Source organism: Urocitellus parryii, chromosome 6 (genome assembly GCF_045843805.1).
Source record: "Urocitellus parryii isolate mUroPar1 chromosome 6, mUroPar1.hap1, whole genome shotgun sequence".
In the NCBI taxonomy this organism is placed as follows: domain Eukaryota; kingdom Metazoa; phylum Chordata; class Mammalia; order Rodentia; family Sciuridae; genus Urocitellus; species Urocitellus parryii.
This window is the reverse complement of record NC_135536.1, coordinates 97,045,352-97,069,133: the sequence shown is the minus strand read 5'-3', so window position 1 is coordinate 97,069,133 and position 23,782 is coordinate 97,045,352. Positions and strand designations below refer to the sequence as shown.

General features: G+C 41.5%; 1 protein-coding gene and 1 pseudogene across 1 annotated transcript in view; both read left to right on the top strand.

Annotated features, from left to right (window-relative positions):
* Tnfaip8l3 (TNF alpha induced protein 8 like 3) overlaps positions 1–20,014 on the top strand; it is a 34,889-nt gene extending 14,875 nt beyond the window's left edge. The window contains exon 2 of the mRNA XM_026393181.2: positions 19,452–20,014. Within this exon, the coding sequence (XP_026248966.1) occupies positions 19,452–20,014 (563 nt within the window). The remainder of the gene's footprint in view (positions 1–19,451) is intronic.
* On the top strand, positions 2,755–2,840 carry LOC113186235 (small nucleolar RNA U13; annotated as a pseudogene).
* Positions 20,015–23,782: the final 3,768 nt, after the last annotated feature.

Below are 23,782 nucleotides of genomic sequence, written 5' to 3'. Positions count from 1 at the left end.
AATTCTCTTCTTCCATAGTAGGAAATTGAAAGTCAATAAAATCAAGAACTAACAGTATAAGCATGTAATTTAAATACATAGAGGTAATTACTCATCGAAACAGCTAAAACAGTTCAAAATGTTTTCTCTTTAAAGAGCCAGCGTCAGAGGCAGGCCAGAAGAGGCCACATTTTGTTTTTGACTTTGAAAGTAATAATGTACTATGTATTACTTTGAAAATAAATATTTTAAAAAGTTAAAAAAATAAAAGTAGCCAGTTAGTCTAGGGAGTAATGTGGCAAACATAGTCCCCTTCCCTGGTCCCTCTCACTGGGGAAGGAGCACGGTGATGGGGCCTCAGGCCCCCAGTTGGAGGAAATAGGTTTCAGTGTCCAAGGATATGCCAGTTCCCCTTACCATTACTGCTCCTGACGTGAGTGCGAATGCCTTTCAATAAAATGTCAGGACTAAGAGATATACATTCGCATAATGAACATTTTCTATGTTTCAATCCTGGGATGCAGCTGCTGGGAACATGAATAAACCACGATTCCTGCCCTCTGGGAGCTCACAGACTGTTGGGAAGATGAAGTTGCACATCTAGCTAGTGGATGATTAATGGATGATAGATGGCTATACAAGGGAATGAGTGTGCTGGAGGGCAGCTAAGGGCAGAGAAATCACCCAGAGATCCAAGGTCCTTCAAATGGAGCCCTGGAGGTTGAGTAGGAATTGGGCTGGGAGGAGTTAAGTTGTCCACGCATGAGGGACTGAATGTGCAGAGACAAAAGGGACCAGGCATGAGAGAGCCTGGTACAGGAAAGACCAGAGTGCAGCCCAGAGTTGAAAACTCAGACATGTAGTGGGTGAACAGTAGATAGATCATCAGCTCAGTGGCCTGCGCCCTGCTCTAGAGGCTTTTTCTTTATCCTGAAGGTTTTGGGAAGCTAGTGAAGGTTCCTTCTAAAGGACTAACATGATCCAAGCTGCACCCAGGCTTGGAAGCTGGGGTAGAGAGATGAGTGAGGAGGCAGATAAGCATTCAGGTGGGTAATAATCAGGATCTGTGCTACGCAGTGTGTGAGGAAAACAGATGCATTTGAAGATAATGAAGGGAGCTGAATAGACTGCTGGTACCCCACTAGATGTGGGAACTAAAGGAGAGAAATAAGGCAAGGATGGCCCCCAGATTCCTGTCTTGACATGAGGCAAGGGGCAGTCACACCTAATACCAGGAGAGGGCTTCTGGGGGTAAAGAAAGAAGATGATGAGATTTTGAACATGTGGAGGTTGATGGGTCTGGGAATACAGGTGAAGAAACCAGGCAAGCAGTTAGAAATGGGGTGGACCTCTGGAGATAAGACTGGATTGAGGACATATTGAGAAGGGATCAACACATGGAAGAGGAGTGGCACCTATCACTCACAGAGAGCATGTGGTGGAGAAGGCCTTAAGGAAACCCAGGAGAACACACAATCTTAAGGCATTGTCAGAAGAAGAGGAGCCCAGAAGGAGTCTGAGAAGGACACAGAGCTGTGATCAGGAAGACAGAGACCTGCTGGAGGCCAGGTTAGATGAAGACTGAGAAGTAGGTGTCTCAGGGCAATCCCCTTGGCGTTTTCTGTCCTGGATTACAGGATAGTTAGCATACCTGCTCGCTCCCAACAGCCTGAAAAACACCCACTCACACTGTGAAAATAAAAAATGCCCTCCCATGTTTCCAAACGCTTCTCAGAGACAATTAAAAGACCATTTGGTAGGCCAATAAATAAATGAGAAAATGTTCAATATCATTAGCCATCAGTGAAATGCAAATCAAAACGAGAGACCATCTTACTCCAATTAAAAATGTCTATTTTTTTAAAAAGTGTCTCACACACTATTAATGGAAATGTAAATTAGTACAACCACTATGGAGAACTGTGTGGAAATTCCTTTTAAAACTAAAATTAGAGGTCTGGGGCTATAGTTCAGTGGTAGGGAGCATGCCTAGTAAAACTAAAACTAGATTTACCACATGATCCAGTTATCCTACTCCTGGGTATATCCAAAGGAAATGAAGTCAGCATACAAAAGAGAAACTTGCATATCCATGTTTATTACACTGCTATTCATAATAGCAAAGATATGGAATTAGTCTAGATGCCTGTCAACAGATGAATGGACAAACAAAATGTGGTACACATACATTATGGAATACTATTCAGCCATAAAGAGGAATGAAATCTGTCATGTGTAGCAAAATGCATGGAGCTGAAGGGTATGATGATAAGTGAAATAAATCAGACACAGAAAGGAGAATACCACATGTTCTTTCTCAAATATGGAAATGTATTTAGAAGAGGATCCAAATGTAGAATACTGATTACTAGAGACTGGGAAGAGGGTTGGGGTTGGATAAAGAGAGGCTGGATTTGATCAGTGGATACCATATGCATATTTGCATATTGAAATATCACCTTGAACTCCTTCAATATGTATAACTAATACATGTTAATCAAAAATAAAACCAAAAAGTGAGCTATACAATAAAATAGTATTCAGCAATCCAAAAAAAAGAAGAAAAAAAGAAAGAAAGAAGAGAAGGAGGGAGGGAAGGAAGGAAGGAAGAAGGGAAATAAAGAAAGAAGGAAAGAAAAAGAGAAAAGACCATTTATGGCATTGGTGACAGCAGTAACTATCAAGTTCCGAGTGAAAGCCAGGGAAGGACAAAACCACAGTTCCCCAGGCTGACCAGTTGCCATTTGCTTTTGGAGGTTTAAATTCATTATCAAGATCCTTTGGTTCATAAGTGTGATGATTGGGTATTCATGCTATCATGAGCGATGTGCCTTCCTCTAAACATTGTTACCCGCCTGACAAAAAGAAAAAAAAAAATCATCATCAAGTTCCTGACACATGTTGGTGGCACAACAGTCAAAGGTGCCCCATCCTGAAACTGCCAGGGAAGAAGCCAATGAAGCCAGGCTGGAGGTCCTTGAGTAAGCCCCACTGTGGGGAGGTGTTGCTGGAGGACAGTAAGTGATACTTGGATCTAGGGAGAAGATACACAAAGCAAAATGGGGTGATCCTGGAGGAAGGATGAGCAACTTCTCTTGGAGACACAGGGATGCCAGGCCTAGTGGGAAGAGCTGGCCTTGAGGTTTCCAGACAGTTCCCACAGGCAGCTGCATCAGTGCTTGCTGGGGCTGGAAGGCCTGGCAGGGTTACCAGTCTGCAGCTTAGTCTGTGGGCACTGAGGCCAGCACAGTAAGAGGTATGGGGAGAGCCAGCATGCCCCATGTGCTCTGTGGTCAGCACAGGATGAGGCCTGGTTGGGAGTCAAGGGCCCCAAAGAAACGGGGGAGAAGGAGGCATGCTGGAGGAAAGCCACAGGAAGGGAAAGCTAGAGGCTCTAAGGCCAGATTGTTCAAAGCAGGGGGCACTCCATTTAAGAAGATGGCAAGAGTAGAACAGGGCAAGAATTTGCAGGGCAGGGAGCTAGCATGAGGAAAAAAAAAAAAAAAAGCTGGTGACCTGGCCCATGTTCACATCTGATGTTGCCCTGTGTTGGTTTTTTAATGGAAAAAAAGGCACATATTCAGTTTCTGATTCTGTAGGGGTCACAACTGAGAATATAAAACAAATCAGCAGAATCACCTAGTCAGCTTCTTCATTTAAAAGGCCAGAAATCAGGAAGGTGAGGATGAGCGCCCCCATGAGTACTTGGGGGTGCAGGGGTGGGACTGGCAGCTGACTCTGTCCTCCTCTCCCAGATCAGTGGCCTGAGTCAGGTTCCCTGATCAGCTGTCTGTGTTTCCCTGTCTTTGGGGAGCAACCCCATGCCACATCCTGGCTTCTCCACTCCTCAGGACAGCCTTTCTCAGCATCTTTGAGTGACTATACCTGGTGACTTGGCTGGGAAATGGTGAAGCCTTTTGGTGATACTGTTTTACATTACCTAAGGTCTAAAAATTTTTATTCTGAGCCATTCCCTACTGTAGAACCAAGTACAGGGACAATCTAGTTTAGAAAGGAAGCCTCAGAGAAAGACACAGTTCTTAGTAACTTCCAGGAAGTCAGGCTGCCACTGCTGGTTGGTCCTTTCTCTTGGGCAATATGAATGGGTCTGACCCTTGGCTCCATCCAAACAGGTGTCCCTGGAGAACTTGGGAGCCATCTCAGGACCCCCTTTAGGGGCCAATCCCACCTCCCATCTACAAACTGCATCCCTCAACACTGTCATTCCATAGGCTTGGCACCAGCAGAAATTAGAAATGTGATTTGACTCTTGTCTCAGATCTCAAATTCATGGAAAAAAAAAACCAACAATTTTACTACAACATATACATAAGGGATATTATAAGTAATATATTACATCATCCCCTTTCCTGCTGTTACACATTCAATGTGACTGAAACCCAAAATATCATTGTACAAAATTCATATTTTACCCTTCCCTCCAAAATAAAGTAGAACATTGAACAAGACATAGTTCTATCTATGAAATGTCTCCCATCCAGAAGTACCTTCTGGTTTATTCTCCCTCATTTGTTCTAACTTCCCTAATGTAGCTAACAGCTTTTTTATTTTTATTTTTTTTAACCTTTTGTAACCTTAGTAAACTGAGGGTTTAAATGTTGCTGTATTTAACTATAGTATCTTTCAGGAGCCTCAGTCCTTTAGACTCAGATACCTATTGCCTCAGGTCACATTTTATTTTTTCAAATTAGACTAGATTTTGATCCATTTTATTGCCTGCTTTTTAACATTATAGGTGGAATTCAAAAATTGAATTCCAGACTGACATTTTTATTGCTTCAGTCTACTTACTAATTTCACATATTACCCTGTTGGCATCCTCCCATGACTCTGAATATGGCATCCTACTGGCGTCCTTGTTAGCAGTCTGGTGGCCTGAGCCTGGGTTTTTGAGTGCCTGCTGTGGTGAACAGTTTGGGAGCTGCCAGCAGAGAGAGAGAGGATCGCCAGAGAGACAGAACATGGCTTGTGCTATTCCCATGCCCAACAACTCCTCGATATTAAAATAGCTCATGAGTGTGAAGGGGCACAAATGGGGAGGTTCTAGGTGTGGCAGGAGGGATAGGTGCTAGTGTCATGGAGAGGGTTCCTGCTGGAATTAAACACTAAGGGTGTGGTAGGCAATGCATCTGGCCCCAGGTGATGCTGCTGTTTGATGGGGTGAAGACTAGGCCAGGCAGGTAGCATGGAGTGAAAGGCAAGGGGTAAATCCTGTGCTGAGGTGAGAAGGCATTGGAGTATATGCAATTCGATCTGCATTTTGTCAATACACACCTACTTCCAACTGTGGATCCTGAACAGATAGAATGTGGGCCTCAAGGAATGAGAAAGACCATGGTAAATCACTCATTTCATCACTCATTTAAGAGACATTTATTGGATTACTTCTACAAAGCAGGCACTTGTAATGTCACATAAATCATCTGAGCATCAGTCCCCAAGAACTCAGCCCCAGGTGTGGAAAGCAGAGTCAATTACAGTGCAGCACGGAAAGGATTGAGGTGAAGATGAATGCAAAGGACACCCTCCCTGGGGGAAGGAGTGAGGGTTGGCCAGGGGCTCATGGTGGGAGGGGGCTTTCAGCCACCACAGACAGGCTTCAGTTGAGCCTCTTCCACCTAGGCAGGGTCCATCAGACTTGGCTGTAGGCATGAGAAGGTCAGGGTGTGGTTGGCAGCTAGGACCCACAGGGCCTGATATCTGCTGTATTTGGCTCTTGTTGAACTGTCTTCAGCCAGTGGGTTAGGGCAAAGCCATCCTTATGAGCCACCTTTGACTTCTAATTTCAGCATGTTCTCTAACTGACTTTGGATAAGCAGGCCTCTGCCAGGAGGACTGGAATGAACCAGAGGGTAGGATGAACCAGAGGGTCTGCTTCTGAGACTCCTCCTCAGTGTCTCCAGCCATTTCATGGTCTAGGAAGGGACATTAGCAGGGACTCCTATCATGTGCAAAAACATACCTTTAGACAACTTTCCCCAAAGCATAGAGCTGAGTCATTTGCTATTTTCCCCAGATTCTCAATAGCAAAAACTGGAAACAGTTTGAAGTCTATCAAGAGGAAACTGATAGGGGCTGGGCTTGTAGCTCAGTGGTAGAGTGCTTGCCTCCCATGTGTGGGGTACTACGTTTCATCCTCAGCACCACATAAAAAATAAATAAACATATTGTGTCCTTCTAAAACTAAAAAAAAAAATTAAAAGAGGGAACTGATAGAAGTAATGGTGACAAAAATTTTTTGTCATTTACAAAAGATTATATATATTTATTGACATGGAAAATCATTGTCAAAATGTTGAATGAAAACTCAGGTGAAAAAAACCAAGTGTTCATAGATCCTACATTTGTGAATATGCATGTTTGGAAGAACATACACTTGCTAACTGTGATGCATACTGGGATGATGGGGGCTCATTTTCTTCTGTTAGCTTATCTATATTTTATGACTTTTTGCAGTGCTCATGTAACATTTTTGATGATAAAATTATTAAAGAAAGAAACAACTTTGAGAAGAAATAACTGCTTAGTCTCCCCCTCTTAAAATAAAACAAGGAGAATAGTATTACAAATTATACTAGTGAATCACATTTATCACTTTATTCCTGAGAGTGATCTGCCATTCAGAGCAGCTTCCTCCTTTGTGGATGCTCTCTGGAAGGGAGGAAAATAAGAAAGGAAGGAAGGGAGAGTGGGAGGGAGAGAGGAAGGAAGAAAGGATGGAGTGAGGGAGGAAGGAAGGAGAGACGGGGAGAGAGGGAGGAAAAAGGAAGGAAAGACTGTTGTTAAATAAAATACCAAAAGTATTGCTGTTTTAGGAGATGATTGCCTGCTACACCTGAATAAACAAATATTACATAACCTGAGTCCTCACCTTTTCAAAATATACACTAGTCTTAAGTGGGCAATTTTTACTAAAAGCATCAAAAACTGTTAATCCCACCTTACATATCTTACATAAGCAACCTCAGAGAACAAGAAAAGAAGGAAAGCTACTCAATTCATGTTATGAGGCTAGTTTACTCTAACATCAAAATGGGACAAGGAAAGCACCAGGGAGAAATTATAGACCAACTCACTTTTGAGTATAGCTTCAAAATGCTAAATACAATATTAATAATAGATTTACCAATATAGTAAATACACACACATTAAGACCAGGAAAGGCTTATCCTGGGTATGCAATGATGGTTTAAATAAAAAAGCCTTTTTATAATTGATAAGTTCACATATTAAAAGAGATAAACTGTATGATCATCTCAATAGGTTCAAAGAAAGTATTATAGTTATGTGTGCATTTCTACTTTAAAGCAAAACAAAAAACCTTAGCAAAATAGGAATAGGAGAAAGATTTTTTTAACTTGATAAGTGGAACACATCAAAAGCTCATCATATTTATTGGGAAAATTTTAGAGGTAATCCTTTTAAAATTAAAGAATAAAGCAGGGATGCCAAATAGCATTCTTACTATCCAAATTGTATGGGGTGTTCCCACCATGGCATAAAGCAAGCAAGAAAAAAGGAGGTAGAAGAAAAATTTTATGCAAGCAATGTTGTATACATAAAAAAATCCAAGAGATATAAATAAAACCTAATAACAGAGCTCAGCAAAATTTCTCAATTAGAGATAAATATACAGGAACCATTTGGATTCCTATCCATCATTAACAACCATTCAATGATTGTAATAGAAAAAAATTTATGCTAACAGGAGCAATTGAAACTCTATGCTACCTTAAAGGAAATCTGATGGAAAAAAAATGCAAGAGCTTTATGGAGAAGAGCCATAAACATTACTGGAGAACAAAGAAGGTCTAACTAAGTGGAAATAATATCATGTTAATGGATTTGAAGTTTCTATATTAAAGATAACAGCTTACTTAAGATTAATAAAGGGTGGTATTGCATTTGATCAAATGATTCTAAAATTCATGTGGAAGCCCAGTGCAGTGGCGTCGTGTGTAATCCCAATAACTTGGGAGACTAAGGCAGGAGGATCACAAGTTCAAGGCCAGCCTCAGCAACTTATCGAGGCCCTAAGCAATTTAGTGAGACCCTGTCTCAAAAAATAAAAAGGGCTGGGGTCTTAGCTCAGGGGTAAAACGTCCCTGGATTTAATCTCCAGTACAAAAAAAAAATTCATATGGAAGAATAAAAGTGAGAATCAAGACAATTTCTAAGCAGAATAAAGAGAAGGGACTTCCTTTTGGTCTATCATAATTTAAGAGTATTGGTAATTAAGAAAATATGTTATTGGTAACAAAAAATACTAGTGGAATGGAGGAGTAAAAAGATTAGAAACAGATGCATGAAATATGGAAACTTGATAAGAAAAAGGAGGGGCTAACAGATCAGTAGCAGAAAGGATAAACTATTCAATAAAAAGAATAAATTGTGAGGAGAAAAAAATTCTTGACATCATAAAATAGATTCCAGATGGATCAAAGATCTCAATGTGAAAAGCAAAACCTTAAAACTTCTGGAAAATACATGACTCTTATCACCTCATGGCAGGAAAGGAATTTTTAAAATGAGATATAAAAACCCATCAACCATCAAGGGAAAGATTGAAAAATGTGACAATGTTAACATTTAAATTTTCTGTATGACTAAAGGCACCATAATAAAAGTAAGAGTGAATACTACAGACTGGGAGGAGGTATGTGCAACTCATGTGAGATCAGTGGAAGATAAGAATCCTTAGTATATAAAACTGCTATCAAGGGCTGGGATTGTGGCTCAGTGGTAATGCACTTGCCTGGCATGTGTGAGGCACTGGGTTTGATTCTCAGCACTGCATATAAATAAACAAAGGTCTATCAACAACTAAAAACAAAAAAAATTTAAAAACCTGTTACCAGTGAACAGGAAAAAGACATGCAATCTAATTGAAAAAGTATGAGTATATTATATGAATGAGCATTTCACGGAAGAGAAAAACCTAAATGCCCAGTAAACACAAAAACATCAAATTTCACTAGCAGTCAGGGAAATGCATATTAACACAAGATTCCACTTTGTACCTATCAGATTGGCAAAAATTAAAAAGTTGGACCACTTGAAGTGTTGATGAGGAAGCAGAACCCCAGGAACTCAGACGCTGCTGCTGGGAGCGAAAATGAGTGCAGTGTCACTGGGGAGCACTTGGCAGCTCTTGCTACAGACTTGGCAGGCTTGCCCTAGGTGTAGACTCTGGGAGGCTGTTGTGAATGTGCAGAAAGTGGAAATAATTTAAATGCCCATCAACAGGAAATACAGGGATATTTTCATACAGGCAACTAAATGACTAGGTAAATTTAGAAAGCATGATGTTGAATGAAAAGTTGCAGAAGGATATGTGTAATATGTAGTGACACATTTTAATGTGAAGTTTAAAAATGATTTTCAATATAATGTTGATGCAGGCACACTCGTACAATGAGGCAAAAATTTAAAAAAAAAAAAAAGCAGAGATGAGCTAAGGCACATCAACTCCTGGATTCCAGTTAGATCTGAGGAGGTAGAAGCAGAAGAGAGGGAGGTCCCCTCTCCTTACTTCCCCCTGTCTTTAAGGCCAAAATATTAAGACTTGTTGCTTTTGAGTGGTGACCACACAAGTGTTTGGTTTTTTTCTAGATGTTTTAGATGTGCTGTGGGTTTTTAAAAAGAAATTAATTCTTCCGAGGGGAAATAAAACTGCTCTAACTCCATTTTTAAGTGGCAGCAATTCAAGAAGCATTTAAACTAATTGGTTTGTCACCCCCTGCATGGCAGTTCAGTATGGTGGGTTGAAGCATAAGACTATAAGACAGATGGCACAATCCAGCTCTGCCACTTCCTAAGTAGTAGGTTTAGACAAGCTATCTCATCTCTCTTTGCTCATCTCAAATGTTATAGCTGCTGCTGCTGCTGCTGCTGCTGCTAATGGTGGTGACCATGATGATGATGGTGTGGTGGTGGTAGTGGTGATGATGATTCGTTTCTGCAAGAATATGATTAATTGTTTTGCATGAAGCACTTCATATAAGCAACACCACATAAGTAGATTCTATTATTATTATTGAACCTGAATATGATCTACCATTCAGAGAGATACTAGTTATTTGTTAGATGCAACAGGGTGGGGGTAGGTAATCTTTGTTTAAAGGAATCTTGTAAGTAGATGTTGTTTTAGTGATGGTTGCTCTTCTGCTGCAGTGAGACAAAAATATCTCTCAGATCTCCATAATTAACCTGTTGAGTTGGAGATGATTCACCCCCCAGTGACTTCACAGTGTCTGCTTCAGTTAGCTCTGGTAAGTAAAATTATCAAACACTCATTCACTTTTCAGAGCTGGCTATAAAATCAATATGAAAAACAAAACCAATATATAATTCTGTTGAAATATATATAATCCCCCTCTAAAAATAAATGCTACATCTATCTTCAAGTTTTGATGAATACACAATATTGTGCTATCATAAGATGTCCTTTTTGTATTTTTTTAATGATGGGATGTTAACTCTCCTAGCTACATGGAGATTTAAATTGAGGCCTACTTAACATTTCTTTTTTTTAAAAAAAATATTTATTTATTTATTTTTTTTTTAGTTTCGGCGGACACAACATCTTTGTATGTGGTGCTGAGGATTGAACCCGGGCTGCATGCATGCCAGGCGAGCACGCTGCCACTTGAGCCACATCCCCAGCCCACTTAACATTTCTAATAAGTGAGAAATCATAGTCATTAGGAAGCCAAGAGCAATTTTCTGAAGGTAGATTCAGAAAGGCTAAGATTGCAGGCTTTGTTTGGTGTCTGGTGAACTTGGGCCCAATGGCAGCTCTGCTATTTATTAGCACCAGAGCTTTGAGTGAATTACTTCTACAGGCTGTGCCTCAGTCTCCTCCTCTATGCAATGGAAGAGAGCTTCCTCTCTTGCAGAATTGTTGAGATTCAAATACACGGTGTAAGCCACCTTAGGTACAAATTCATGCTAAAAAGCTTTAATAAGATGATTTGAAATGTAGATTTCAAACACCTTTACTTGCCTTGAGTTATTTCCCAAAGACAGTAGGAAGCCTTAACAGGAAGCAAGATAGTTTTTTGTATTTTGTGTTTGAGATGGGGTCTTGCTGTGTTATGCATGCTGGCCTTGAGCCCCCAATCCTCCTGCCTTGGCCCCCTGAGTTGCTGGGATTACATTTTTACACCATTGAGACCAGCTTTAGCAAAACAGTTAAACAAATTGTGGTTTTGATCCTTATCTCTAGCTTATCCTTAGTTGAGTTACATATTTCTTGGTGCTGATAGGTGTTTGACTGAGAGGTTGAGGACCAGATGAGATAATGAACTAAAAGTTTTCACAACTATCCCTGCCAGTCTCTCTTCAATATGTTATTGAAAGATAGTAAGAATGAAAAGACCCTTGGTCTTCTTCTTATTGTCTAGTGCTGCTTTTCAAGGGTGATTACTCATTGTAAGGTTTCTGAAGATATCTGAATCTCCTTTCCTATAAGAAATGTCTGTTTTGACTATAGTTGCTTTTATATGTCCTTGCTTAGCATGCTGAAACGTCCAGTATAACTAGGAAAGTCCACCATGCCTCATCCCCACAAACACATCCATCCCCAGTTCTGTCTCTGAATGAATCAATTGCTAGGACTAAGCATCTACCATGGGCAAAGCCAAACTCTGCCTGCTCACAGGCTTGAGGAAAAGGCAAGATTTGGGGGTGCTCAAGCATAAGTTGGAGGCAAAATGACTAACCACATGTCTCAGGAGTGATGATGGTCCAGTGCAACACCCTCTGTTATGGGTTTGTCTCAGGTATTTCAGTCCTTCCTTCTTCCACCCTCCACACCAATCCTCCTGCACGCAAACCTGCCTTTGCCTCTCTACCCTATCTTTTTCTCCATGCATAATGGTTTTTATTTTTTCTGTAGAGTACACACTAAATTTTAAATCACCTATTCTCACTGGGTGGAGAAAGGGTGGTTTTGTGGTGGGCCACAAAGGGAGAAAGAGAATTCCAAGAAGTTATACAGTGTGGCTCTAACTACAGGGAATAGAGAACCCACTTTAATAGGATAAGCAGGTATTTCCATTTTGAAGGAAGAGCCTGATTATCCCTCAGGGTCCCTAGCTAGATAATTGTTTCAGGAAAATTGTCTTCTTATCATCTGTTTCTTAGCATTTGCATGGGAAAATAGGAAGCTTGGGGTCATATGAGTGAGATTTAAGGTGCCTGATTGAACAGGGTAGTGCACCCATCTCCACCCAGACACCCATGGGCACTGGCAACTCAGGTTGAATTCATCTTCCTGCTATACTGGCTTCTCCAAGATGCCCATTTCAGTTGATGGCACCTAAAAGTCCCCCTACTCAAATGAGTCTCCTGGTTAGAAAAAACATTCAGTATCATCCTTGGCTTATCCCTCTCCCTCAGCATCCATGCCACTCTTTATTGCTTTTCCTGTCTCCCAAAGGAGAAGCTAAAGATCAATAACAATGCATTTAACTGTTTTGCTAAAGCTAGTCTCCATGGTGTACAAATGTAATCCCAGCAACTCGGGGAGCAGGATCCTAGGTTCAAGGCCAGCATGAGCAACACAGTGAGACCCTACCTCAAACATGAAATACAAAAAAAATTGTCTTGTTAACTGTTAAGTCTTCCTATTGCCTTTGGGAAATAACTCAAGGCAAATAAAAGTGTTTGAAATCCATATTTCAAATCATCTTATTAAAAATTTTGAAATATTTATGGCTCAATTCTTATCAGATCTGGTTAGACCATTACTTTTCCCTTATAGTTTGGCTGTGGAAAAGCTCTTGCCACGAGGAACACAATCACCAGCTCTGCCATCCCCTCATGGTTTGCATGTACTTACATGATTAATGCATGGTCTTCAGTCCTTGGTTTTGTTTCTTACAGAAATCTTTCTAAAACACCAGTCTGTTTTGCAATGGTTAGTTTAGTTAGAACTAAATAATATAATCAGTGAGCCTGTTTAACCAAGCATACATAAACATATGCTGAAATAAAGCAAAACTTCTAAAAGGGCACAGACAAGTGAGGTATACACTAGACACCCACTACACACACACACATACACACACACACACACACACACACACACATACACACACTCACATACCATGCTGAGTAACTTTTTCTTCCTTCAGAATGCCACACACCAGTGGGGACCAGGGTCAGTCTCTGTATTAGATATTAGTAAAGTTTATTTTCTCCATTACAATAAAACATAAATAAAGATTCTAATGTTTTCATTTTGTGCACCACACCAGTGGTGTTGGTGGAGGCAGCTGCCCTTTAAGTCATGGTGTCCCTGTCCATAGAACACACAAACTACTTTCTTCTTGTTGCAGGTAATGGAAATTTAGGGGAGCTCAAGTCTTCTTAGAAGACCTTTCTCATCATTTCACCAGAGGATTTGTCTTTAAGGCAGGTGGGGCTCTTCTGGAAAGTTAGGGAGAGACCAAACCAACAGAAGTCCTCAAGGACTAACCCTAACCCTCCTTGTTCATCTAAGTTATATTGTGGATGCATTTTAAATGTCTCTGAATGCCTTTCTTTTTTTAAATATTTTTTCAAGTTTGTAGATGGAAATAATACCTACCTTCCTTCCTCTCTTTCTTTTTATTTTTATGTGGTGCTAAGGATCAAACCCAGTGCCTCCCATGTGCTAGGCAAGCACTCTACCACTGAGCCACAACCTCAGCCCTCTGAATGTCTTTCTTAAGCCTCAAAAATACCATCTCACTCAAGTATGAAAGGGATCAGATCAACAAAAAGCATTTCTCATGAGCTTCTAAGCTTTGATCACTTTTCCATGAGGTTGGAGATCAAGGTTTTTGCTTGTCCCTAACTCAAAGGCCCCACCATCCCTTAACAATTTCATTTTATTCTATTTCCTCTAGCTCCCTGTTCTTTCTTTGATATTCCAGTAGTATACAAATAACAGTTTTATACTAGTGAAGAAAAATGGTTTAACTAGTTTGACTCCCCTGAAGATGCCATAACTCAGTTAGTCTTTCTGGAAACCACAACTGTGTTACACTTACATTTCAAAACATTACTCAAGGCTCCTTGATAATCTTGTCCCCATTGCTACTTAAGGACAACCAAGAATTAAAGCAGAAACCATGTCTTCTTGTCATGGGCATCCCTTCCTGCCAACTACATTACTCCTGTAGCCAATCTCTTCCTCATCATTCACCCAGAGGAGAAAAGGAAATGAATGAGAAGGAAGAGGGGAGGCCCTCACCCCCCGCTTCCAGCTCCTGGCTCCTCATCAGTAGTGATGGGTATAACATGAGGAACATAACCGGACCACTCATCTTTTCTGGGTGCATAAGCAGTTGAGCAGGATAGTTCCTATAAGTTCAAAGTAGTTGTGAGCCTGCTCCATCTCAAGGAAGCTTGCTTGAAGTTTTCCCCCCAATATTTAAAGTAAGTGATCGAGAGTCAGAAGCATGGACTACCACAGATCTTCCTCTGGCACAGGGTCTTACCCTGCCCCCCATGACCTGGGGCCTTCCCTCCCACCTTCCCTGTACCCTGGGTCCTCTGTCGTGACAGGTGGTGCTCATAAAGCACCACAGGTTATTTTTGTCTGGATACCATGTCCACTGTTAACTTCGACTTAACATTTTTTAGCTAATTTGCTTTCCTGCCTTCATCTTAAGCTTTTACAGAAGTCAAGTGATACTGTCTGTATGCTGGCTATTACACATAATTTCAAGCTATCTAATTTTGATACAACTCTCCATATTTATATTCAAGTTTTTTCCACACCCTTCTTATAGAGGTAGAGAAGTTGCAGAGTCCTGTGAGTGACAGAAGAGCTGTCCCCTGGTCCCTCTCCACCTCCACATCCTGGGTGAGGCTCAAAGTACTCTCCTAGGCGATAGCTGACAGCTCAGAGGCTATAATCTTCTATAATCATCATTTATTTCATCTTTCCTCAAATCTATTACCTTGTTATTACCATGCTCATCTTACCAGGCTCATCTGCCTCTTTTAGGCCCATTCATCCGGCTTGGTAAGATCTTGCTGTTTATCACCATCAGGGTGGCATTTCACCATCTGAGAAAGGTTGGTGTTTTCTAGAATCATGGAAACATCACTTATTCTCTGGATGAACATCATTTATAAAAGCAGTAACTCAGACTAGTCCCAGTGAAGTCCCCACTTAGATTATCTTTTGCTTTCTGTCTCCCTAAACTAGTTCCCTATTCCTGTCATACCATTCTCCCAACATAGTCCTGGTACTTTTCCTTTTTTAATAAATGTCCTAAGGATACTTACTTTCAAAGCATTGACTTCACATTCCTTTACTCGAGCTCTCCCATCAATCTTAGTTCAGAAAGTTTCCATTTCTTTCTACAAGGATGGATTTTTCAGCTTCATCAATGTTGTCTCATTATGCTGGTCAGGGGAGCTATATTATTGCTGTATAATCATATTTATACCTCTATGTTTAGAGGCTCTGAAGTATCATATTTAATCTCTTACCTTTCGTCGCTAGAGAATGGGAACTTTTGTTCAAACATAGTCAAAAGAAATTTATCCTTAGCCAAAAGAGCTTTCCTCAGGATTGTATACAGGGATGAGAAAATGGGTTTTGCCAAGGCCTATCCTGGATATCTTGGTATTTTCCACCAAGAAGCATATGTCCACTAGTTAGGCCTATTCCCCCAAATATTCCAAGCATACTCCTGACCTTGACTCTCAAAGCCTAACTCATGCTCTTCCTCTCTGCCTACAGTATCCCTTCTTATAGGTCACCAACACGGTCCCTTTGCAGAAGACTGAGACAAAAGGATGGATGGAAGCAAGGCCAAGATTTCCCTTGCTTGTGCAAAATCTTCTGAATCAGACTGCCCCTCAGGGCACACCCTCTCCCTCAAATCATTGTAACATCATGTATGCATGGTGGAACGGTGGTATTTTAGTTAGCTTTTCATCACTGTGACCAAAATACCCAACAAGAACAACTTAGAGGAGGAAAAGTTTATTTGGGGCTCACAGATTCAGATGTCTCAGTCCTCAGATGGCTGACCACATTGCTCTGGGCCTAAGGTGATGCAGCACATCATGGTGGAAGGGCCCAGAGCACAGGAAAATGGCTCATCTCATAGATGGGTCAGAAGCAGAAAAAGAAGGACAGGAAGGGGCTGTAGGAAGAACAAACTTTCCAGGGAATGCCCTCAGTGGTCCACCTACTCCTGTCAAACCCCACCTGCCAACAGTTACCACCCAGTCAGTTCATTCAAACTAGGATGGACTGATCAGGTTACAGTTTAATAATCTAATCATTTTACCTCTGAATATTCCTGCATTAACAGGAGTTTTGGAGGGGGGACATACCTCATATCCAAACCATAAGAAGTGGCATCTCCCCACTGTGCCCTGACATATCTTTGGGAGGTATTAAAAGTGTTCTGTTGACCAGACTGTCTTTATTTTATTTCTCTTCATCCTTCCCATTATTTTCTACATGTAAAAGATGTGTGTGGGGTGTGTGTGTGTGTGTGTGTGTGTGTGTGTGTGTGTGTGTCTCCAGAAAGTTTGGGAAGTGGACTAAATAAAATCATACATGCAGCTATCTTTCTTACAGGACTGCTCAAAGCCTTAGTAAACTACTTGTATGGTGAACCATCAAGAGCCAGCCTTAATATTTAGTCATCTACAAACTCATTGAACTTGACTACAGATCCTTCTATCCTAGAGGACAGAACAGGACTCACAGGATACATGGTGGGGCACATTTAACATGTCATAATCACTTAGGGAGCTTGTGACAGCTTGGGATCATTGGTGTTGGTGGTGAATTTTTTTCCTAAAAGCTTTCCAGTGATTTTGTTTATCTATAACATTTGAGTTTTTCTGCTCTAGAGTTTTGATCTTTAAGTCTTCAGAGATGTTGTTCACACTGTGATCCTTCTAAGCTCTCACCCTAGAAGTTTGTACTCCTAATTCACATGTAGGTACAAAATAAGTTTATTTGTTTTTGTTTTGTTTTGGGGGTTTTTTGTTACAAGAAAGATGACTGGAAACATCAGGGAAACCACCAAGGGACTTACCATCTTGGTGAAAATTACTGGCCTGTATCCTGACTTTAGAAACTACTTTCTAACATTGTAGCTGTCTCCATCTACCTACATTCAAATCTACCTTCAGAGTCCTCAGAGCTCATGCCAACAATTACCACTCATGCTAATTTAGGCTGTTTTCATGTTTCTGCATTTTGTTTTGTTATCTATATCTTGCCTCCCTGCAGAACCATATTCAAAATAAGACCCAACTGAATACTTTTGGGGGGATTTTTCCATAATACTTCATACAGAATCAAGCTAATAGTAAGTGCTGAATAACTATAGGAAAAAAAAAAGGAATAAAGAGTCCTTGGTCTAAAGGGGATAAAAATGAATTAGTTTAATTAATTAATTGACTCTAGAATTAGTTTAATTAATTAATCGCAGTGCTGGAGATCAAATTCAAGGCCTCACATATGTTAGGCAAGCCCTCAACCACTGATCTACACCCCCAGCCCATGACACTAAAATTGAAAAGCAGGTAGAAAGGAGTGAGAAGTGTGGCAATATGTAGAGTGTACAGCTTACCCTGCTGTATCTGGAAGCATCTTACCCATTAATTAAACATTATCTGCTTCCACTTTCTGAAATGTTTTCTTTTTTTTTTTTTGCATCTCTGTTCTTCATTTTTTAATCTCAATGATACACATATCACTAATACTTCAAGAATAAAAGTAAAGTGACCAACTTGTCCTAATTTGCCTGGGACTTTTTCAAATTTGTCAGTGAAGTCCACTATCTGGGAAACTCCTGATTGCTGGCACACCTGACAGGTGATTGCTCTACTAAGAAGACAGAAAGATTTCCTTGATCAAATAATATTGGGAAATGAACATGCACCTACAGTTCCAGCTACTCAGGAGGCTGAGGCAGGAGGATTGCTTGAGTGCAGGAATTTAAGGATGGCATGGACAACAGTAATATTCTGTCTCAAAAAATAAAAAAGGAAGTTTGAATTCTACTCACCTGAATTAATTTCCAATTGCTTCTGTAACTATTTATCACAAGGTTAGTGGCTTAAAACACTAATGCACCATTGTATATTTCTAGAGATCAGAAGTATGAGGTAATTCAAGTACCATTGTGATATGATATCCATTATTGTCCATTTAAAGGGTGCACAGCAAGGTCTTCTTTAAAAATTAGACCAAGATGAAGCAGAACATCATGGCAGAGGGTCATGGCAGCCAGGAAGCAGAGAGAGAACAAGAATCCATGGATAAGATATAGTCCCCAAAGGCATGCTTCCAATGACCTGCTTTCTCCAGCCATTCTACAGTTTACCACCAGACTACAGTTTACCACCCAGTAGTCCATTCAAATTATTAATCTATTGAATGGATTAATCTACTGATGAATTACAGCTGTCATAATCTCATCATCCCACCTCTGAATATTCCGGAATTGCCTAACACATAGGCTTTTCAGGGTACATTAAAGATCCAAATGATAACAGACCTTTTTCTTAGGCAGTTTTTAGAAGCTGTGACTATAAAGTAATGACTCATTTTTTTATATTTCAAGACAGATCCATCTATATTTCATTGTTCCTTTTGGAATAATCACCTGAGGAGACATAGACATGTTTCAGTGACAGGGCCATTACTGACTTGAAAGCTTACAGCACAATCTTTTGAAAATCCTAGTGCTTCTAAACATTTGTCATAGGGGGACATATTTGATTTTTTTTTGAGCAAAAGTTATTCACACAAAGTCTGGAGACCACAGTGGATGATCACACTGGGCAAGAATAACATTTGTCTCAAACTCTGGAAAAGCATAAATCAGGAAATCAGAGCTTTCTTGGGGGTAGTCAGGAGACACAATTCATTCCTTTTATGTTCTATATGATATGTGTTTATTCTCTTTGCTCTGAGGCTGAAGGGAAAATCCTGACTATGTCAGGTTCACTTGGATGTCAAGTTGCTTAAAGATCCTATAGTCTTAGACTTTGGAGAGAGAGCTTACTGGGGCCGTGGAAGGCCCTTGGTGCCTACTGCTTTGGTTCTACTGATCCCTGTCATTATGCAATAATTTGCTCCTGTGTAATTTGTGAAACTGAATGTTTCCATGGTGGCAGCAATTGTAGGAGTTCTCCATGAGCTAGTAGAATAAAAAAAAAAAAATATTTTATGCTTGAAGATCCAAAATAGTGAGATGTAGCCTGGACAAGAGGAGACCACTTCCCTTGCAAAGAGCACAAGAACAGTTAAGAAGGTTCCAAAGGGCAAAGAGGCACAGCATGTGAAGAGAATGTGGGGCCACCAGGCTTGTGTGGAGTTCAGTTAGGGAGTTATGGTATAAAGACATGAGTTTTTAGAAACATAATTAACAATTCTCATATTCCTATAACATTTCTTTCTTTTCTTACTACAGGTTCTGATGTGTTTAGTTCAAAGAGTCTTGCCATTCAAGCCCAGAAGAAGATTCTGAGCAAAATAGCAAGCAAAACTGTGGTCAACATGTTGATTGACGACACCAGCAGTGAGATCTTTGATGAGCTCTACAAAGTCACCAAAGAGCACACCCACAACAAGAAGGAAGCCCACAAGATAATGAAAGACTTAATCAAGGTGGCAATCAAAATTGGGATTCTCTATAGGAACAACCAGTTCAATCAGGAAGAGGTTGTTATTGTGGAGAAGTTCCGGAAGAAGTTGAACCAGACCGCCATGACTATGGTCAGCTTCTATGAGGTAGAATACACTTTCGATAAGAACGTGCTCTCCAAGCTCCTGCATGAGTGCAAGGAACTGGTTCATGAACTGGTGCAGCGGCACCTGACGCCCAGGACCCATGGGCGCATCAACCATGTCTTCAACCACTTTGCTGATGTGGAATTCCTATCCACCCTCTATAGTCTAGATGGAGACTGTAGGCCCAACCTCAAGAGGATTTGTGAAGGAATCAATAAATTACTAGATGAAAAAGTCCTTTGAATGGCTACTCTCCTCCTGGACTTTGCTGCTTTAAAGTTACAACATCCAACATGGTCCAGGTGAGAATCAAGAAAACAAGCAGAAACCCTTGTCAAAGATGTCCATGTTCTGTCCTATTCATCCATCTAATGCTGACGCTGAACTGAGCTCAGGTGTGTTTACTCCGTAGTTCTCTGATGAGGTCTGTACTTTAAATTGCCTGTGTTTGCAAGCCCAAATGACAGTTCATTTATTCTAAGCAAAAAGGCTGCTTTGCTCATAATGATGAGCTCAGTTCATCTTAGAGTGGAAGGAGCCCTGGACCAGGAGCCAGAGGACATGAATTCACTTATCACCTCTCCCAGTTACAACTCTGTCCTCTGTGTTCTGGAGCCATGATGCCTGTCTGCCTACCTCACAGGGCTCTTGTGAGGATCAAATGAGATGATGTATGGTCATGCTAATGTGGAAAAGTCTAATGTAAGATCTTAATATTTTCTCTCTGAGTGTGAAAGGGATAAACCTAGGTCTAGATTGTTTAGCAGCATTAAAAATGGGTCGGGCTTGAATCTCTCTCTAAATATGCTGCTTCAAACAAAATAAAATGAAATCCAAAGGTGTCAAAAAGTATGCTTAAAATTTTAAAAAAAGTCTTTAAAAACATTCTTTCTAAGTTGTTTAGGTCTTAGATGAGCAGACTTATAACCCAGTGGAAGGAAAGTTTCCACAGGGTATGGAGAGAGAGTTTTGGAGTCATAACACAGAAGCAGAGGAACACTATGCTCCCCCTGCAGGACCAGCCTTCCCTCATGAAGGGGCTCCATCCTTTCGACCCAGGGAGGCTTTATTCCAATAAGCACGGGAGAGTCAGGCAGAGTGAACCCCTATTCATCTTTCTTGGCTTTTCATGGTCATTTTGTGCTGTTTTCTCTGATTCATTAATAAATTCAATTTACCCTTCAAACAAGTCTTGGAGTTGTGATTCAAAAAGAAAATTCCCTGGAGTTGAGTAAAAGTATTGGAAGAAAGAAGAAAATGAAGAGCAAGAGGTCAACACTCACACCCCAAGGGGAAGTAGCCCCAGGGAGCACATGTGGGTGTGTCTTGGAGGGGATAAGTGGAAGCTAACACACAGGTAATTAAATGTCTCAGCCTCACTTTCACACTGAGACCCTGGGCATCTTGCCATCATAGTCTTAATCAACATCAGGGCACGATGCTTATATCTTATGATCATGTAAACCACACTAAGCTGTACATGGTAGCACACACCTGTAATTCCAGCTGCTCCTGAGGCTGAGACAGGAGGATTGCAAGCTTGAGGCCAGCCTGGGCAACTTAGAGAGACCTTGTCTCAAAAAACAATAACAATAAAACAAAAACAAAAACAAAACACACTAGCTCAGCCCCATGGTCTCTTGCCGCAGTCTGGCTGGGCACAACTCAGGAGCCACTTGTCAAAAGAAACAAACTTTATTTTTAGAACCACACACGCCAAACAAAACAGCTCCTCAGGAAAACCCCTCAGAGCCCAACTGCCACCACCGGCTTCCCACAAGCCTCTCTCCCAACCACCAGCCTCTCCACCTCCCACAATCCTCCTGCTCTTGAGGCCGATTGACTGGGTCACATGGGCGGAGCCAAAATAGTCTCCCAATGAGCAGCTCCGTGGTCTGAAAGGGCAGGGAAACAGCCCAATGAGCATCACCACAGAGGAGCCAATCAGCTAGATGTTGCTGGGGCCGCTGTGAGCCAATCATCAGCTGGCAGTCTGAAAGTTTGCTGGGGCCCCTTCGGCTGTGGCTCTCAACATCTCCCCCTCTCTGTTTAAACAACAAGCATGTGGCTTAGGGACTGTGCCTGCCTTAGGTTGTCCAATAGTACATATGGTCCTTACCCGTTATTGGATGAGCTGACCTCAAGGTGTCAGCCTCCTGTCTTAGGTTGGTACCATTGCAATTGGATCTTACCCGTCACTGACTACCGGTCCAGTATACAGCCACACCTGTGGAGAGGTCTTTGTACCAGCGCGGGGGTGAGGTTCTTTGCCTCACCTCTGTTGGCCCCCAAATTTTAGCTGAACGATCATTACAAGCAGAAGGGAGGAAGATACACCAAGCCAATTGACGGCTCCTTTTGGGAAAATTGTGCCACCGATGACATCATCAGCAAAAATACCCCAACACTACTACAAGTCGATGCACCAACAGATAGTTCACAATGCATACAGGTGAGTTCACAATGCATACAAGTGATACATAGTCCAGGCAAGTTCTGCAAGCAGTTTAGCCCCAGCAAACTTTCAGACTCACACAGCAAACTTTCAGACTGCCAGCTGATGATTGGCTCACAGCGGCCCCAGCAACATCTAGCTGATTGGCTCCTCTGTGGTGATGCTCATTGGGCTGTTTCCCTGCCCTTTCAGACTACGGAGCTGCTCATTGGGAGACTATTTTGGCTCCGCCCATGCGACCCAGCCAATCGGCCTCAAGAGCAGGAGGATTGTGGGAGGTGGAGAGGCTGGTGGTTGGGAGAGAGGCTTGTGGGAAGCCGGTGGTGGCAGTTGGGCTCTGAGGGGTTTTCCTGAGGAGCTGTTTTGTTTGGCGTGTGTGGTTCTAAAAATAAAGTTCGTTTCTTTTGACAAGTGGCTCCTGAATTGTGCCCAGCCAGACTGCAGCAGTCTCTCTCTAGCAGAAGCATTGTGAACAGTGAGAGATGGTTTATAGGAGGTGTGACACCATACCCACTAAGCCTACTTTGGCCCTTCAGCCTCAACTGGCTCCTATGTCAACATCATGCAAACTATCCAGTTAAGCTTCTCACCCACAGAACACAGTAAATTCATGGGAACGATGTCCACTAAGGTATATGGAAGAGTTAAGTCAGTCCCTGTTCTCCACATTTCACAAACGTGACCTGATCTTCCTCTCTGACTCAAGGGCTGAATGATGATGCCCTATGCACCTCTGGACTGGGGTGGTTAACTGGCCATTTGGCAGTCCTGGTAGGAGTTGCAGTTACAGTGCTCCCCTTCCTTCCATCTGCCTGCTGGGCATTGGTCTGGCAGTAGCTGGATTTACACAGGTAGAGGCTTTAAGGCCTTTCTAGGTATACTTGTCTTACTAAGGACTTCCTTCTAGTTCAAGACATCATTCTAGAAATTGGCTCATTTTCCATTAAATAAGTGGACATTATAGAGAACTCAAATGCAAAAGGAATGGGTGGAACTGCTTTTAGCCCATGTGAGATAATGGGGAAAGAAGGCAGGATTCCCAGCCAAAGAGGGCTGCAGGCATAGCAGGCCACAGGCACAGCAGTGGTGGTAGAAAGAAGGTTGTGTTGGGTTTTGACAGCCCACAAGTATCTAAAGAAACTCGGTCCTTCCTATTCCAGGCAAGGAAAGATCAGTGTTTCCATCAGCAGGTCTCAGCAAGTATAGTGGCATGGACTGAAACATTTTCCACTGCCTTAGGCTCCCCCAGTGAGGGAACCAATGGGTTCTCTACTACAAGGGCAGCTGGATGTACCCCAAGTTTATTAACAGCAGCCAGAATGAGCTGGGTTGTCCAGGCAAATAATCCCACACTCATCTAAAAATACAGAGCCAAACCAATCCCATATATACTCTTTTTTTTTTCTGGGTACAGGGGGATAACCAGGAATGGAACTCAGGGGCATTCAACCACTGAGCCACATCCCCAGCCCCATTTCATATTTTATTTAGAGACAGGATCTCACTGAATTGCTTAGCTCCTTGCTTTTGCTGAGGCTGGCTTGGAACTTGTGATC